Here is an 18,500-nt window from a genome sequence, read left to right on the forward strand (position 1 = left end):
ATGTGGTCTCGATGACAGCTATGTTGAACTGAAGACCACGTGTCACTTATCAGGTGTTGAAATCATTTATCTGTTTCATTCACCAAATGTATGTATCAAACGACAAAACACTGTAGTTGCCAAAAATACGTGCATCTCCTCTGTGTGACCAAGTTTAGCTACATTTAAACCTCACCTTACCGACTTTCACCGATTTAAACTACGCTGAAACTTCCAGGCAAAGAGGTGGACACCAACTCCGCTGCGTATGTGTTTCCAACTCCGAAAGGAGGATGCCTGCTCTTCCATTTCACCTAAAGGAATTTCTCAGGTTTTTAACAGTCAGGATTTTCCAAGCATCTCTGTAGCTGTAAGATCCCTCTTGTTTCCAGCAAGCATAAATGTAGAGCTGAAGGGCTTTATTTGCATTGCATTTGGTTTATCCATACCTTCCTTAAGCGCTTGGCTGTGTGCTGTTGCCCGAGTCATACAGGGATTGATTTCTGCTATTCATCAGGAATGTTACCCGCAAAGAAAGTTATTTTCCTCCTTTAGCCTGTGGACTGCAAGAGCACTAATGAATTCCCCTCACCCAGTGGATCTTTGCACACAATTGACATCAAATAGGCAGTTTAAATAGTAACGAGCACTGACAGATCCCAGGGATCCACTTACACGGGGGGCAGGGAGCGATGGCTTCAGATTTTCATCACATCCATGTCACCAGTTATTTACTCTTTCGCTCCCGAATCTGAATGATACTCTGTGGCTGCTGAGACGCAAAGCCAACAGCATTTCAACATTCCCAGAGCCCGGCTGATGCTGAAAAAAAAAATCCATATACACGACCAATATTAAGGCTTAATTGTTTTCTATCCTAATAAAAGTCCATCTCGTAGCATACTTGTGTTAATGGACAAGTACACACGTGCACATACACAATTGTCTTATATATTTCTCTTGAACCTAAGATATCACATTTAACACAAAGTAGGCGTGTATTTACAAGACCCCAGCTTCATTTTAGGTCAACCCAGACAAGCCACGTTGGGATTTCTCCTATTCGTTCAGATCACCCATCACCATCACAGGCTATTAAATAAGGGAACAAAATGAGCTGGCCTGGCTGGGTAGTTTTCAAATCGACTTCAAGCCGACGTCACAGAGCCCGTCCGCAGCTTTCCTGACCCAGTTTGTGTGTTTAACAGGAAACACCTCCAACAAACACGCTCACAAACCGAATCAAAAAGGGGAATTTTGGAAAAAGAAACACAGCTGCAGGCAGGAAAAGCGCTGCAGTACGACAAGGGGCTTTTTTCCAGCGATATCCTACTTCGAGATTGCTCCTAACAAACAAGCACCAAGTACAGCCCAAATATCCCAACTCCACTTGGCAATTTTGAAGTCTGGGAGCCCATTTTCTACTTTGAAACCAGGCACCAGTGCTGAAGTTTGGCTCTACGTGCTCAGGCAGTAGTTTCCAAGGAAACCAGTGACTGCATGAACATTGCAAAACGCAAGTCCTGCGCTCACTGCTTCCCAAGTACACTGTAGCTATCTCCGTGACACAAACCCTTCCAGGTGGGTGCTTCACCACTGTTTTCTAAAAGACCTCAATACAATTTCAGACGTTTAGGATGCCAGTATACCCAGTACACACCCAAGCGACGTGCACCCTTGCAACCAAACCACTTTCTGTAGACGCTGAGAGGAGGACAAAGGAATTATTTGAGTTGTTTTAGGCTCCGAGCTAGCAAATACTTTTGTTTTTTTCCTGTGCTATCAGCCCTTCAAAACAAAGACAAGCTACACAAAACATGAATGTCAAGGATTTCTCTGCCTGCACATACCCCCTAGAAATGGCAAAACAGCGGATGAAAAAAACATTTACACAAATATTTATCCTTTAGCCTGCTACAACTGCAAGTATTTTGGCACTGTGAAAAGCCAAAAACGAAGCAACACCAGCAGCACAGACAGTAAGGATTATCATTCATGACAGTAAGTGGCATTTAAACCACCACCATTTCCAGTTCAAAAAGCACAGCTTCCCAGGACCTTCCCCTACCTTAAGATAAGCTTCTTATTCCATGACTTCTGAAATCTTAGCATCCCACAGCACCTATCCCAAGCAGGATAACCAAAGAAACAGGTACCTAACATTTTAACTCTCTAAAGGAGCAATTTTTTCCCCTTAGTAAAGGCACAGAGTCCACTCACCTTCCCAACAAGTCTGCAACACAGGTCGCTGCAAGCAGCCAGCTGGTCTAAATTTTGTGCTACTACATCCATTTTCGCTCAATATCAGTGCGCTGACCCGGAGGGCCGGGGAAGTTGGCTCATTTCAGACACGTAAGATGCATACTGTGTTTGGGAAGACAGGATGCTAAAGCTCAGGACTGCTTTCACAGTGAGTCTGGAGAGGACGCATCCATGTCCACAGTCTGGGACCTCATTTTCTGCTGATGTACTTTAAAACTGTCCACCCACAGCATTCACCCAGTAATACAGTTAGAGGAAAAAAAGTTAATTCTGTAGAAAATTAATTTATGGAGATGTATTGCGCTTTTTAAAAGTTTCTATGTTAATAACCATCTTCATTTAAGTGCTATTAGCTTGCTTAAAACTACTGTACTTGCTGAGTATTTTCGCTTTGCACACAACCACCATAAATATTTCAATATGGTTTCTGAACGAAACCACTTTGTTTTAAAATGTAGTGGGTTTACACTGCAACGCTAAAATTAATATCCGAAAGCAGCAGAAATTCAGAGAAGCCTGTGTTGCTTATTGGCACTGAGCAGTGCTAAAAAATAATTGAAATTGCAGCAACGTTTCACCTTGCCGTCACTCATCAAAGCGAGAATCAGACTGAAAATGACAAAACAAATATGTGGCTTTAATAGCTTTGTCCCGTGAGCTGGTTTTTACCTTCCTTTGAATAAAACACCTCTGGTCCTTCAGAGTTTACATTCAGCATAAACATTACCTGGCTAAACAAGCGTGCTTCAGAGATGACCCAGAACACTACTTGCCAACAGAGAAAAATCCGTGTCCTCTGCGTAATAACGAAATACAACACAGTTACTCCTTACAACCACTAGTAACCACAGCCTCAGAAGGCTGAATTAGACAAAGAGCCAAGCTACCAGCAATCTCACGCTTGCCACTTCCCAAGGCACTAAGCAGCCCAGACTCCGAGGCGCGGAGTCACACGTGTGCCTCTTGCGGAGAGGAAAGCCCCATCCACCACCATCACCACCACCGCCCAGCCAGACCCATCAAAACAGAGTGAAACACCATTTGACTGACTTGCATCCACCACTACCCTCGACACGCTGCACGTTACAACTTCTGCCAGGACGCGTATCATCCTTCACAATAATATCTCATCCCTGCTCTCAGCCCTGCTGCGTGAATGGAAGTGGAGCGAGTTGGGTGTTTGGGGAGCCAAGAGAGGAGATGGCTCATGAGGCAACTCGTGGGCACGTTATCCCTTCTCCAAGGCAATGCTCCTGGCCATATCTCATAGCGGTGGGCACATCATCCCTTCTCCAAGGCAATGCTCCTGGCCACATCTCATAGCAGTGGGCACGTCATCCCTTCTCCAAGGCAATGCTCTTGGCCACATCTTGTTGCTCACCAGCCTGGGCTGCAACTCCAAGGACGCTGTTGCATCTTGCCCAGCCAGGAAGAAATGGCCTGCCTTTTGTAGGCAGGGTCTGTACCTTGAGTTAATTAGTTCATTATATTCAACTCAGTCCAGCTGGGTGATAATGATTGGATGCCATAATTCCCCCTTTTTGTTTTACAATTTTTTGTTTTCAAAGGTTTTTTCAAGAAGGCTTTAAGGTGAGCAGAGACCCAGTCCATTCATTCCGACTCCAGCACGCTTCCCTCCCGCCAATACCACGTCGGGGCTTGTGGCTTTACCTTCTTCTCCAAAGGACTCTCGCTCGGGCTCCCAGCTCCAGCGAGGGAGTCAGGGTTTCTCAGGGTCTCGCGGATGTATCACGTCAGGGTCACCAGTTGTTGCTCAGCCAGCCTGGGCTGCAACTCCAAGGACGCTGTTGCATCTTCCCCAACCAGGAAGAAATGGCCTGCCTTTTGTAGGCAGGGTCTGTACCTTGAGTTAATTAGTTAATTAGTTCATTATCTTCAACTCAGTCCAGCTGGGTGATAATGATTGGATGCCACAACATCTCACAGCGGTGGGCACGTCATCCCTTCTCCAAGGCAGTGCTCCTGGCCACATCTCATAGCGGTGGGCATGTCATCCTTTGTCAAGATCTCCTACCAGCGGAGAGAGGCTGCCCCATCACCACCGGACACGTATCAATGAAGTCCTAGCCCCCATATCTACTTAGCGATATGGTTTAATGGGGATTAGGGATGGTTGGACTCGATGATCTCTAAGGTCTTTTCCAACCTAGAAATCTATGAAATGAAATCTATGAAATCTATGAAAATCCTGCATACCAAAAAAAACCACTGACATTAACAGATATCAGTGTCTAATCAAGAATCAGCAGATCTGTCCAGACACATACATTCTTTTTCAGAATGACGTTAAGCTACATTCAGATGTATTCAACATTACATCACACAGCACATAAAGGCAATCACAGCCATTAATTACTCTCAAACAAATGACAAATGCATTACAGTGGGCTGCCAGACACATCGTACTGAATTACATCTCGACATCAAAAAGAAAATGTAAGGTTGCACCCCTACACCCATCGCTGCTGACTGCTTTTAATATGTTTTCTGCAGCACGACACCAAAACCAGAAAGTTACAGGACTAAAGAGGCCACCATCCCTCGTCCGAAAGCGATCACGGCGGGAGGGGGTCTCAATTCCTGATCACAAGTCTCTCAATCATCTCAACCATCAGTTTCTAGTGGTCAAATTATGTCACAACCATCCTCCAAATTATCTTAGAAAGAGGAAAGCATGGGGTTTAAGAAAAGTGATTGGATTTTTGGTTGTTTTGGTTGTTTTAGAAATATAGTTTGAGAGTTTTAATTAATGAACGGCTCCTGGGTACCGCAGCATATTTACAATTTATAAATACCAGCAGATAATTTTAGGCAAACACTCTAACTATGAAGTGCTTTTCAGATATTTCTGGGGGTTTTGTTACTATTATGATCACTTAAAAATATGCCTCCGGTCCACAGGAGACGTGCACGTTTGCCTTCAAAGAACCAATTTGGCCGTTGAAGGGATTTTGTTAAATCTCTTGTATGTATGTTGTACTTTCCCTAAGGCTATGCAAAACAAGCATTTTTTTTTTAAAAAAAAAAACTCTTAAATACGACTCACAGGCTGCTCCCCTCCACCCCCCCCCCAAAAAAAAACAGAACCTCTGGGATTTTGGCAGATTTCCCAACTTTACATTCAAAGCATTCCTAAGTCTAAGCCTGTTAACTCACCAAACCGAGTCATTTTTCATCTTACTCAACATTTTCTCTAAATGACACAGCGTTTTGCCGTTATCTCCGTTCGGGCAACGACAGGACATGCAGCACCTCTGAGAAGAGAAGATCGAGCCCTACAGGTTTCTCCATGCTCATGAGCTATCTGCTTCGTTTTCTACTTCTACAATTTTATTTTTTTTTCCCCCCTTCTGGAAAACAAAATATGCTGAAGACACAGCCTTCCAAAAAAGCGTACAGCTGTTGCCAATCACCAAACGAAACAGCCTTTTTCAATAAAAGTCCTGGGTATTTTCCCATGGCAAGTACAAAACGACGAATGCAAAGAGATGAATTCCTTGTTAAAAAGGCTGATTTTTGGTGTGCAGCTCTGTAAAATCTTAATTGCAATAACAGTGGGTACAAACTCGGCCTCTTTTCATGCTGACAGGCTGTTAGCAGCCAGGATCTCTCCTGCGAGAGGTCAAAGGCACGGAGAAACAAACAGAGCAGCAATTTTAGAAGATGGAAGAGGAGATAAGGATTTGTCACGGCAGCTTTTTCTACCATGGAAAACCATCCAGCTTTCTCCACGTTCTGTGCCTGCTTACTCCAGTCGCTTCTTGCAAGTTATTTCCTTTGGGGGGAGAAAGAAAAAGCCACTTATTTTAGTTACTTGAGTATGAAGACTGATAAAGATGCCAATGCCTGACTTCTCTCACTGGTCTCATAACTCGGAAGGAAATGGCAGGATGTGTTCCTCCACGGATTTTAGCTATAAACTCCTCATGTGAATCCACAAAGTCCCATTTCACTTTTTTTTTTTTAAAAAAAAAAAAAGCTTAGAAGCAAAATAAGCCAAATCCTGTAACAGAAACTAAAACTCTTAACATCCTGAAACATATTTTTTTAAACTATATGCATCTCAAACGGTGGGGGTTGTGTGCAAGGTAAGATCTTGCAGGAAATTTGATGGCATTTTTTCCATTTTAACTCATGTTCATGCTTAAAAGCCATTCAGAGTTTAACCACTTTATAACCTGGAATCTTCTATAGGGAATCACAAGCAGAATTCCATAGACACTTCACCACAGAGTCAGACCCACAGGTATCAGAAGTCTACCATGGTCCTCATGATCGCTCCTCATCAGACTTTCTACAACTACTGGTCCTACCAATCTCCAGCCATCTCAGGTGCTCTGCCAGATCAGGAGGACAGATGCAGCACCACTTATCTGAAAAAAAAATCCAGGCTACCAAACGACTGGAGATTTCCTGGGTGTCCTCTTGGTGCTATTTAATATTTATATAATATTTCCTACTTCTATATAATGTTGGAAAACTGGCTGAAACTTTGGTGGCTTGTCGAAACCAAAGACTGGATGCCATTATCCCAAGGGTCACTGAGGTTTGGCATGAATGGGGCAAAAAAGTCAACACTTCCTTGTGTATTTTGGGAGTTCCTGTTCTGCTTCCAGGACATCTCCACCTTGAACTCTAGTACCACCACAAGCAGTCATCTTGAACATCAAAACGTCATCAAGATTGTGTCATGGTTCTTTAATCAAGACAAGGACCTTCCCTCAACAACACACGAGCACTGTGTAAGCCATGTTCGTGACTGCACGTAGAAAAGCACAAGGAAAATCAAAATCCAGGTATATAATGATCCCAAATAAACTAAACCAGTTGCACTTCCTCACTGGGCCTCCCAGGTGCATCCACCACTAACAGAGCAGATCATCTGGACTGTATTTTAATCATGACAACTACAGGCAAGTGAAATGCTCCATCCCTGGAGGTGTTCAAGGCCAGGTTGGACGAGGCTTTGAGCAACCTGGTGTAGTGGAAGGCGTCCCTGCCCATGGCAGGGGGGTTGGAACTAGATGATCTTTGAGGTCCCTTCCAACCCAAACCGTTCTATAATTCCATGATTCTAAATACACAGCTCATGCTTTCCTTTAATTAGGTACCCGTAGCTTCCTTTCCATTGGGATGCTCAAATTAAAAAGCGCTCATGGGCGCGGTTACGGATTTCGGCACGCACCCAAGATGATCAGCTCTCACCAGAACACTGTGTCGCCTCAGCAGGTGTCCGTCCACCCTTGGGCGTCGGGCTTTGAGCCTCCTCATCACCGTGCCATGACGGCTCTAACAGAAGAGCCAACGCTTCCTCGAGCAACACGTGCTCCCAAATCTCCGAGCAAGAACCTCTTCCACCTCACCGACTACGGTCTCCAGCTCCGGGGGGGCTCCATTCCCACTCGGAGGACGCCGAGGGGCAAACGCGAGCGCATCCCTGACAGAAAAATTAACGCTTTGGGATGCGATAACGCTATCCCACGGTTTAATTAAGGAAATTAATGCCTCTGGGCTGCCTTAGACCTTCCCCAGCCTGGCACCCCCGTGCCGGACACAGCCCCATCTCCACTTCCCGAGGTGGTTTTTTTGGGCGTTTTCGGGGTGGTTTGGGTTTTTTGGGGGTTGTGGGGTTTTTTTTTTTTGGCCACCGCTGTTACTCCTCGCCGCCCTTTTGAATCCGGAGCCGCGGCGGATATTTGCCCTTAAAAGGGCAAAATATCTGTGGAGAAAAGGCGGCGGGAAGCGGGGGGGGGGGGCGGGAAGCGGGGTTAGGGGGCCCGGAGGAGGGTCCGGGGGCGGCGGCGGGGCTGGCCCGGCCCGGCCCGGCCCGTGGCGGCCGCCCTCGCTGGGCGGGCGGCCCCGCCATAGCGGCGGTTGCCATAGCGGCGGGAAGGGCCGGGGCAGCGCGGGGAGAGCACGGCCGGCCGGCCCGTGACCTACCGCGGGAGGCGAGGGGGGGGTCCCGGCGGCGCGCAGGCGGTTCCCGCTCCGACATCTCCAGTCAGGGCAACGACGAGCACCTGGGCATCGTCCCGCACCGGATGCCCGGCCTCACCCGCACCACCCGCCCCGCCATCGCCTCGGCGCTGGGGGGGGGGGTGTCACCCCGCACCCGTGTGGGGCCGGTGAAGCCCCCCCCGTGGGGCGCGGAGGGGCCTCGCTGGAGCCCCGCGGTGTGGAAAGGCCGAGGGCCCGTCCGCCACGTGCGCCAGCGAGCGGCGGGGCTTCACCTGCCTCCCAAAGCCCAGCTGGGGCTGGAAACCGGAATTAAACCAAGAACAACCCCCCCCCCCCCCCGCCCAGCTACCAGCACGGCTCCCAACGATCCCGGTGCTCCCGTTTTAACTCGGCAAGGAAGATGTCGGCCGCAAAGGGGAGGCGGATTTGTCCACCGACCGGCAGCGGCCACGGGGAGGTCGAGCCCCGGTTGCCGCCGGGCGAGGGGCACGGCCCGGCGGCAGCGGCACCCGCCGCCCTCCGGTGCGCCGTGCCGGGAGCTTCATCAGCGGGTAACACCTTTTTTTTTTTTTCCTTTCCCTTAAGGAGCGCTGAACCAAATGCATTGCGATTTATTGGCTGGGAAACGATACTAAGGGAGGGGGAAGTGATGCCTCTCCTGCAAGGTCTCCGTTTTCTCCATTAAACCGCTGTAATTTCCCCCGTCTGCGGCAAGTGTGAAACCAGGGCAGAGCATCTCCCGGGTGAGCTGGGAAGCGAGGTTCCCCGCAACTTTCCCTTTCCTGCCGCCCCCTGCACACCCTCCACGGGACTAGGAAACTGCAACGCGCCCCTGCCACTGTCTTCCTTCCGTCCGTGTGTCGTCCCCCTCCCCCCCCCCAAAACACCAGCACCCACCGGGCAAAGGAGGTCAGGCAGGGCGGCGAGGAGGCTGCTGGAGACCCGGGCACCGCACCCCGCCGGGCTCCCAAGTTTCCCTTCCCAGCAGCACGCCGATCCTCCCCGGAGGGGAGAGACCCCCCCCCCCCCGGGTTTCTCCCGTCCCCTCCCGCAGCGATAAAGCCCCCGAGACCGCGACACGCTCCGGTTCAACCCGCCCGCAGCAAAAACTGCCCCGCCGCCCGCCCGCCCCTGCCCGAGCTCGCCGCCGTGCGGGATGGGGGGGCCGAAAGGAGCCGGGGAGGGGGAGCGCGGCTCTCCCCCCACCCCGGCGCTCACTCCCGTCGCACATCCCCCCCCTCGCAACTTTCCCACCCCGCGGACCGCGGCGCCACCCGGGAGAGCGCGGGGGCGGGCGGCACCCGGGGCGGCCGCGCTCCGGGGCTGCGCTCCGCGCCACCCCCCGCCTCGCGTCCCCCATCCCGGTCCCTCCCCGGCGGGCGGCGGCAGCGAGGACGGGGGATGGAGGGGAAGAGGCGTCCGCCGGCTGCCCCGCAGGCAGCGAGGGGAGAAGGGGGCGAGAGGGGCTGAGCGCGGCGGATGGAGAAGCGAGGCAGGGAGCGCTCCGCTCCCCGCGGGCGGTGGGTAGCGGGGGGGGGACCCCCTTGCTTACTGTGGGCTCTTGGGGTAGAAGGGGAGGGTGACGTGGCTGAGATCCTGGATGTCAAAGGCGGTGGGCTCGGCCGAAATCGCCTGCCGCTTGGTCCTCTGCTCCCCCTGCAAGGTGCCGGCGCTCTGCTGCTGCGCCTGCTGGGTGGCGGGCCGGATCACGGAGCGGTACTTGTCCAGCTCGTTCTGCAGCTTCTGGATCAGTTCGTCTTTCTGGTCCAACTCCAGCTCCAGCTCGTCGATGAGCGCATCCCGCTGCCGCAGCTCCTCGATCTTCTCCTGCAGCGCGTACTGTAAATCCCGCAAAGTGCCCATGGTCCTGCCGCCTCGCTCGCCCCTCGCTTCACCCGGCAACTTTCCCCCCCGGGCCGCCCGCCTCCTCCCCGCACTTGGGCCAACTTCGCCTCCGCCGTCCCCTCCGGCCCGGCCCGGCGCGGCCCCGCTGCCCGCCGGGGCCCCGCCGCAGCCGGACCCCCGCCGCCGGCACCGCGCTCCCGAGCCGGGTTGTTAGGGGCGATTTCGATCCGCCTGCGTCAGGCGAGGCTGGAGAGGGAGCGGGAGAGACACACAGACACACACACGGAGGGGGAGGGAAGGAGGGAAGGCGGCGGGGAGGGAGGCAGGGGCGCCTGCGAGGATGCACATGCACTCCCCGCTCCCTCCTTCCCCGGCCCCGCCGGCTCCCCGCACCGCCCACGCCCCCCGCTCCGCGGGGTCGCCCGGCGGCTCCCCCCGGGGCTGCGGGAGCGCTCCGCCGCCGGGAGCCGGTGCCCAGCCTTCCCCTCCCGTCCTTTGGCAGGAGGCGGCCAGCAAACAGGTCCGAACCCCGGGAGATGGCTGCACGAACCTGCCCTCTCCGTCCCACTTTCGGGGGTCCCCCTGCTCCTCTTCCCTTCCCACCCTCCACTCCGATCAAGGGTGCTACTTTTTCCCTACAGAACTTGCTCGGTTTACCTCCCATTTACTTTTTTTTAAAAAAAAAAAAAACAGCGAATTTTTGTTGTCTTCTCCAAGTGAAAGCACAAGCCAGTGCCTGGCATGGCTCCTGCTCAGTCTCAGCAACCTCCGGGCTCCAAAAACCCAGATTTTAACGTGAATATCGGTCAAGTATGTCTGAGCTGGAAAAGCCTGGAGGCAGGGCATATGGGTTTGAGAGCACTAAAAAAAAACCCCAAAACCTAACTTAAAATATGGGAAATTGACTTTCTGTGTAGCCCAAATACTCCCATGAAGGTGTGAACTGGTTTCTGCCCTACCAAACACAACAGGATTTTCCCAGTGTGCCAGCGCGATGCCAACAAAGCTTTATGTGCTGCCTCTACCTATGCAATACAGCAGCACAAAAATAACAAAATAAAATAAATGAACCACATCAGCTCAGCCCTCGGTGCCAAATGGCTCTGGGTTGCGGTTTTTTTTTTGGCTTGCCTGCGTTTGCCAGGCACAGAAGGGACGGTGATGGACAACATGACTACACAGCTCCTGGGCTTGGCCCTCCAGGGCGGAAAGAAGGAACTGGGGGCAAGAAAATAGCGGGTTTGGGGATTTCCTGATAACATTGCACAGTCTGGAGGAGTCGGGGGTAAAAGTCCCCACGGCCCAGCTCGGTGCAGGCACCCTGCAAGGAGCTTCTGCAGCGCTGGGGCACCAGCACCATTTCGTGCTTCGATGTTTTCGGCGCAGCAGAAGCACCTTCTCCAGTTCCCTCTCTGGGAGTTGGGTTTGGGGAGGAGAGAGGGAGGATGCAGCCATGGATACATTTTTCTCGTGGAGGTGGGTGGTACCTACGTGTTTGTCTGCTGTTAGTTTATGTCTAGACCTCCCTCCCATTCAGACACCCAGACAGCCATGGTGTTTATGGGATTGAGCTTTTTTGGTTGTCGTTTGGGTTTTTTTGTTTTGTTTTTTTTTTTTCCACTGTTACATACCGGTGCTTGGCTGAGGCCAAAGTTCCAGCTTTCGACCTGCAGATGGTCTTTATAAAATGAATTTTTTAAAAAAAAAAAATGAGAAGAGATGAGGAATTACGACTGCTCCCTGCTTAACGCTGATGTTTGAAAGGGCCTGACCTCTGTTCACAGGCAGGAGATTTTGCAGATTCTTCAACATATTTGATCTCTCTTGCGTTTTTTGACATGCACATAAGAAAAAAAAAAGTAATTGGGTTCTGTAAAACACTTCAGTTTTCAGTCCTCTTGCTACATACGTTCCAGGCACAAAAGCAAAGTCCCTTGGTTGTTTTCACAGGTTGCCAAAGCGCTTTAAGTTCCAACAGCATTTTTTTTTTTTTACTGTATATTCCCTCTATTTCAATCTTGCCTAACTCACTAGGAACAAAAGTACCGAGCATTTCCATTTTAAAGACCACTGGCATTAAATAGATGCACTCCTGCTGCCTACAAACTAGAAATCAATGGTAAATAAAATATTTTAATAGCATTCAGCCGACAGGCTTAAAGTTTTATTGTTTTCCTTTCCTACGTAAGTGATATCAACTTCTGGACGAGGGAGACGGCGATACGGTTAACGGAAGCCCACCAGGCTTCAAAAGAATAAGAGCCCTGGGAGGAAACTTGTGCATAATTTCTCCATGACAAGCAGTAAAGCCACATTACTTGGTTACTATTAGAGGTGCACAGCCTGGGACTGAAGCAGGAGTACCTGAATCAGAAAGGATCTGGAGAAAACCATGAGAAATTAGAGGAAATAAAACTGGCGAGGAATTTAGCTGAGTATATCTGAAAAAAATATTTATTTACAGGTGGGAAGCAGATTTTCAGAAGACCTATGGGGTCTAAAGAGAGGTTTTATGGCTCAGCTTTAGATTTGGGACTATAATCAGCAGCTGTCAAGTCTAAGGCTGGTCTTCCCTGATTTAAGGATGAGGCCAAAGCATCCCAAAGGGCTTCACAACCTGACAGCCGAGTGCTGCCGCGGGAAGGCAGCCAGCAGTTGCCTGTATTTCTACTATTTACTGCTCTCCCAAAGAAACCATCGGGCGAGCGCAGATCTCCTCCGCGCGGTTCGTACTTCAGGCTTTCTCAGGGATCCCAGGGTATCGCCCCACTCCGATAAAAATAAATCTTCTCATCCCATTCCTTTCACAATGTAAAGATCTCCCTAAAAAAAAAAAATCAATCTCAGACTCTCAGAGCAGCTGCTTTGTCTTCTCCATCCAGTGAACGGAAAGAAACAGCTTTAGGGAGAAGAATGGTAGGAATGCACCAACTGGTTTGGGGAGGATGGGGCAAAGCTGCTTGTGGTTTGTTAAAGGAGCCTTTGGCTACGGTCGGCCTGAAGCTTTTTCTGACCCGGCTACTGCGATACTGTGCCTGGATGTCAAGTAAGCAGAAGGTGAAAAAAAAAAAAGAACATCTACAGACAGTGTCCCTTCTGCCCCAAAACACCACGTGCCGGGGCTCACTGACGGTGATGGCATGAAACAGGAATATTTCTTCTCTTCGAACGGGCACCGACACACTCACAATATTTCCTCTCCGCACAGCTCCGAGGTTTTAATAGCTTCTGCTTCTAAACCTTTCAAGGATCATCTGTCACCAAATGCACCCACTCAGCTGCCATCTTCCAAGCTAAAAACATAGTTGAAAGCTCTCTGTTCTGCAAACATCGCCCCGGGCTCGCCAATCAAAGCCCAGGTAGCAAACGGGATGGCTGACAGGCAAATGTCACCTCGCTACAGCTGGCCAGGACAGCACGGACGGAGAAGCTGGAGATGCATCACTGAGCACGTAAACATTTTCCTCCTCCTGGAAGCATTTTTCTTCCCTGCTTAATCCACTCCAATGCCAATCCTTACTTTTTTCCCAAAATACCTACGGGAGCAGATCGGCCTGTGGTAGGAAGTTGAACCGCTTGGATTTTGCGATGCGTTTCTCTGCTGGTCGAGGCTTGGTGTGGATTTGGGAAGGTGCGTGACCCATGGGACTCTACTGGCCGATGGCACGCGGCCGCTTGCAAAGCCAAACACGTTCCCCACAAGCATGGTCACAGCAACACCTCTACGATGTGAAGAAGCAAAAACTAAAAACACAGAGTGATCTAGAGGAAAGCAGCACGTACACGAGCGGAGTTCTTACAAAAAGCGTGCTATAACCAACTCAAGCTGCAGTTCACCCTGGAGAGTCATCATGTTTCATCTGTGCGATGCTACCACCACCCTCCCCAACTATTCCACCAGGCACCCAAAATTCACGCCAGGCCCTGAGGCAGAGGAAGGAGTGCCACCTACTGAAACGTGAACACATCTGACTCTTCCCTAGGGCACGTTTGGCCATTCTTTCCATCTTTTGCCCCAAAGAGAGTGCTGCCGGTAGCTCTTTCTGGGGCCGCGGTGCCCTACAGATTGGCAGGGAGCAGCTGGAAAATAATTCAGCCCCCAAGGATGGGGAGGAGACTGAAACTACTGTGTCAAAGCAGCCTTGCCAAGACCAAGGAGCAGGAATTGGCAATATTTGGGGAGTGCTTCAGCCCCGTTAATCTCTGTAAATAAGTCCTACTGTCTCGTGACATTGGACATTCCCTCTTACTTTAGTCCTTTCTGGAGCCTCTAAAAACAAAGCTGAAACCTATTTGTTCCTCCCCACCGAAAGGATGGAGATATCCAGGTCTGGGTGCTCTTGAAGGGAGTGCTGTCTTTTCAATCTGGTTGATTCCCCAACTCTGAAAGTCAAATCAACATCTCAACTGGATTATCTCAAGGATTTTCCTTTAGCATGTAGATTCACTCCGTCATCAGTAAGAAACACTGAGAAGTAGCTCTCATGAAGAGCATGCAACTGCTCCAGCCTGCCCTAGGAAGTCCTCTCATGGTAAGGATCATTTGGAATAGAGTGCACAAGAAAAAATATACCCCAATACCTATTAATGGTACCAAAAAAACGCTCACTGCCACGCCAAGAAAATAATGCTAGCATGCTGTACCGCAATTGGTAATGTCCTTAGCTTTTTGTATCACATCAGGGACATGTAATAACACAAAAATGAATGTTTGTCTCATGCAAGGCAAAAGAATGAGGCATTATGGGTGGGTGATAGCACAGAACCATCCCCGTAACACGGGGGTTTCAAGCCCTCCTCCCCTTGCGTGGACATGTACGTGTGCCAGAATCAGATTTGAGATTCAAGTTTCCTGTTCTCCTTTGTGGGTCCTTTGCCCAGAAGACTAGATGGTATGAAGGACCTAATGCACTGGCAAGGTAAGAGATAACCCTCCTCTTGTTGTTTATTCAGGCTGGAGGAAAGCCTCTACCTGTGGTCCCCGTCGGGTGGGCTGAAGAACTGAAACAGTAGAAGAGTATCAGTCATCTTTACGGGGGGAACATGAGTTTTACATCAAAATGGCACAATCAATTATCCAGAAGTTGAACACACACTCAACTAGCCCATCAAAGCTTCCTCCTTTCATTAGAGCAACCAAAACAGTTCCTCTGGCTTCTTTCCCCAGCTAACAAGACACTGTTTCCACCAGCCCTGCCTAGGGGTATCTACAGAAACCACAAGATCCGTGGCCCTACAGAAGGCATCTGACACACTTTAGTTGAAAGGTGTCTTTCTAAGCCAGGCTTTTTCTCTCATGATTGCATGGAAAGTTGGATTTTCAACAGCTTGCCCCATCAGATGGTTGCATGTGGTGGCAGTGAGTCTCTGCATCTCTTTGCTTCAGTGCTGGTTCAACCACCTGCGAGTCCCTGCGGGGTAGGAGGGGACGCTATGGGTTTCCCAGTAGCACCTTCTCATATCCTCAACCTAAATTAAATCTTTGGGGCTGGGCTTTCTCCAGAAAAAAAGACATTTTCTGTGCACCCCTAGACAAAAGCTGCAAATAGCAGCAGCTCTCCAGGCGTGGGAACCACCGTCCCCGATCCCAATCCCTCCTGTCCATAGTGACAGGTTGATTTTTTCCCACCTGCCAGAAAGGGCTGGACCGCCCGGCAAGGTCAGACATAGAGCTTAAGACACATCTTCCTCTGGGCTGGATTAAGTCAGAAACAGCTTCAAAATGCCTCAGCTCCTTTAAGAAGTCTCCTTAGGCTCAAGTTAAGCAGCAACTCCTTCTGAAAACGGCCAACATAAATACTTGGTGCTGTTTTGCAGTTACTACAATTAGACACTGCCTGTGCCCCTGCTTTTCTCAGCAGTCCCAGGACACTGACTATGTAGAGCAAAAGCAGCATTTGGGCAAGGAGAGCCCTGGAAATGCAGTTTTCTTTTGCTTTCAGCCTTATAAGCTACTGGTAGATGAACCCAGGGACCAATTAAACTAAATGTAAGGATGCAGATCTAGTCTTGGAGTCGTGAGATACAGAACATAACAAAGGTGAAGTTTGTAGAAAACATTGACTCAGTTGACGTAGTTGGAAAAAGAGATTCCTTCAGGCTCTCACGCGCGTATCCGTGAGACTGGGGAAACTGAAACGTTTGAAGGAAGGTGGGAGCTACACGTTGCATCTGAGGCCACTGATTTTCATGGAGACATGGCCAGAATAGCCAGGTCAGCTTCCTTGGACTTCTCATAAACCAGAGTTTAGCTGCTCAGGACAGCTCATCCTCAGTGACCCTTTTATGTTCACTGTTCAACATACGTTCCTCCTCTTGCTGTGTGATATCTCAGTGTCATGGTGAAGGGGTGGGAGAGCTCAGCGACTCATCCATCACCCAGCCCACGCTCCAAACAGCGTGGGGTTGCTGCCCAAGGACAAAACCAACCCAGTCTGATCCCACAACAGGGACAACATCCTAACGCCAACAGAGCTCTGCAATGTCATTCAGTCATTCAACGATCAACATGCACAGGCTACCAAAAGTTTCCCAAACCTCCTTTTCCAGGGGCAAGACCCTTACAAAGCCATTGACACAGCCAGAAACCCTACAGCTGCCTAACACACACTGCGTGTCTCCTTGGTATTGGCTTGCTTAAGGAAGGCACTTGGGCAGAACATAGATCTGACCTGAACGTGTCACACAGTCCAGGCAATCAAGAAATCAACAGGGTGTCACAGAACATCTAGGGTCAAATCCCAGCTTTCTGCCGCTGTTTCTGACTTCATCTTCTCCTACTAACCTTTTGTGTGTGAGATCATCTCTTCTTTCGTCCTGGGCTGCATCAAGAGGAGTGTGGCCAGCAGGTCGAGGGAGGTGATTCTCCCCCTCTACTCTGCCCTCGTGAGACCTCACTTGGAGTATTGCATCCGGTTCTGGAGTCCCCAACATAAGAAGGACATGGACCAGTTGGAGAGGGTCCAGAGGAGGGCCACGAAGATGATAAGAGGGCTGGAGCACCTTTCCTACGAGGACAGGCTGAAAGAGTTGGGGCTGTTCAGCCTGGAGAAGAGGAGGCTCCGGGGTGACCTTATAGCGGTCTTCCAGTACCTCAAGGGGGCCTACAAGAAAGATGGAGAGAGGCTGTTCAGGAGGGCCTGTTGTGATAGGACAAGGGGTAATGGTTTTAAAATAGAGGGAGGTAGATTCAGATTGGATATTAGGAAAAAATTTTTTACCATGAGAGTTGTAGAACACTGGAACAGGTTGCCCAGAGAGGTGGTGGATGCTCCATCCCTGGAGACGTTCAAGGCCAGGTTGGACGAGGCCCTGAGCAACCTGATCTAGTTGGAGATATCCCTGTTCCTTGCAGGGGGGTTGGACTAGATGACCTTTGAAGGTCCCTTCCAGCCCTAACCATTCTATGATTCTATGATTCTTTCCTCTGTAGGTGGGACTAACTAGCAACAGCAGCTTCTAGGGGCACGTTTTGGAGTAGCGATTCTTGCATTGGTACTCAGCAGTACACTGGTAAAAACTGGTGTTGATCAAAAATGGGGTTTGTTGTGTCAGCCAGCCTGCAATTCTTCACAGTGTACTTTTCAAACACCATACAAACACAGCTAAACTCATCAGCTGTCACCACGCAGTTACGTCTTTCGCTTTCTCCAACCTCCGTCGCCTTCCGCAACTCGCTGATGTTTTTAATCACGGTTCTCTGGTTGCGAGCGGTGGAAAGCAAAGTACTCAGGAACGTATGAACAGCAGGAGACTCGTTTCCTCTCCCCCAAATTATGAGACAGCAGCTCGTTTCTACAGCCTGATTTGGAAGCTGCTCGATGCCATTTCTTAACTTCCCGGGTTTAATGGTGGCAAACCACTTGCCAGCCCCGAGCGTTTGCAATTCCAGGTGCTCCCTCTCATCGCCCTTTTGGACCCTGCAGTGTTCCTTATCTCTTCTTGCCAGTAATGCACCACTCACCGACCGTAATTGCCTTGGTCTGTTGGGCTGATTTATCCAACCTTCAAAACAATTCATTTATATTCGAAATTGGATTAGAAATACACACATACTCTGCTGCCACCGATATGAAAATAACCAGTGCGTTGCCATTATTTTGTGATGAATGCATTGTGAACAAGTGCACTGTCTCTTTATGTAATCAAATTAATTCCTCTGCTTATTAAAAATTATTATTGGAATGTTTCAGGTATTTGTAACAATAAGCACGAAGCGCAGCTTTTCAGCCTGTGTTTTACACGACTGGACACCAGGCTGGTGTTTCTTCAAGATAAATACAAGTTGCACTGAAAGCTGCCTTGCTTTTTAAAAACAGATAAGTGCTAGAATTTATTCCCAAGTCTTTCTGACATCTGCATGTCCTTAGCAACTAGAAATAAAAATAAAACAAAACAAAACAAAAAAGAAGTACCAGTCTTTTATTTAAGTATCT

General features: G+C 49.7%; 1 protein-coding gene across 2 annotated transcripts in view; it reads right to left on the reverse strand.

Annotated features, from left to right (window-relative positions):
* The window catches only part of PRKG1 (protein kinase cGMP-dependent 1), a 528,936-nt gene that overhangs the window by 482,153 nt on the left and 28,283 nt on the right, over positions 1-18,500 (reverse strand). Inside the window, exon 1 of one of the 2 annotated variants that reach the window (XM_086616278.1) lies at positions 9,773-10,083. The exons of the other annotated variant lie outside the window; for it this stretch is intronic. Coding sequence (XP_086472404.1) covers positions 9,773-10,083 — 311 coding nt within the window. Of the gene's footprint in view, positions 1-9,772; positions 10,084-18,500 lie in introns of those variants that run through there. 2 annotated transcript variants of the gene reach the window in all.

This window comes from Tauraco erythrolophus, chromosome 9 (assembly GCF_009769465.1).
Source record: "Tauraco erythrolophus isolate bTauEry1 chromosome 9, bTauEry1.pri, whole genome shotgun sequence".
Taxonomy (NCBI): Eukaryota; Metazoa; Chordata; class Aves; order Musophagiformes; family Musophagidae; genus Tauraco; species Tauraco erythrolophus.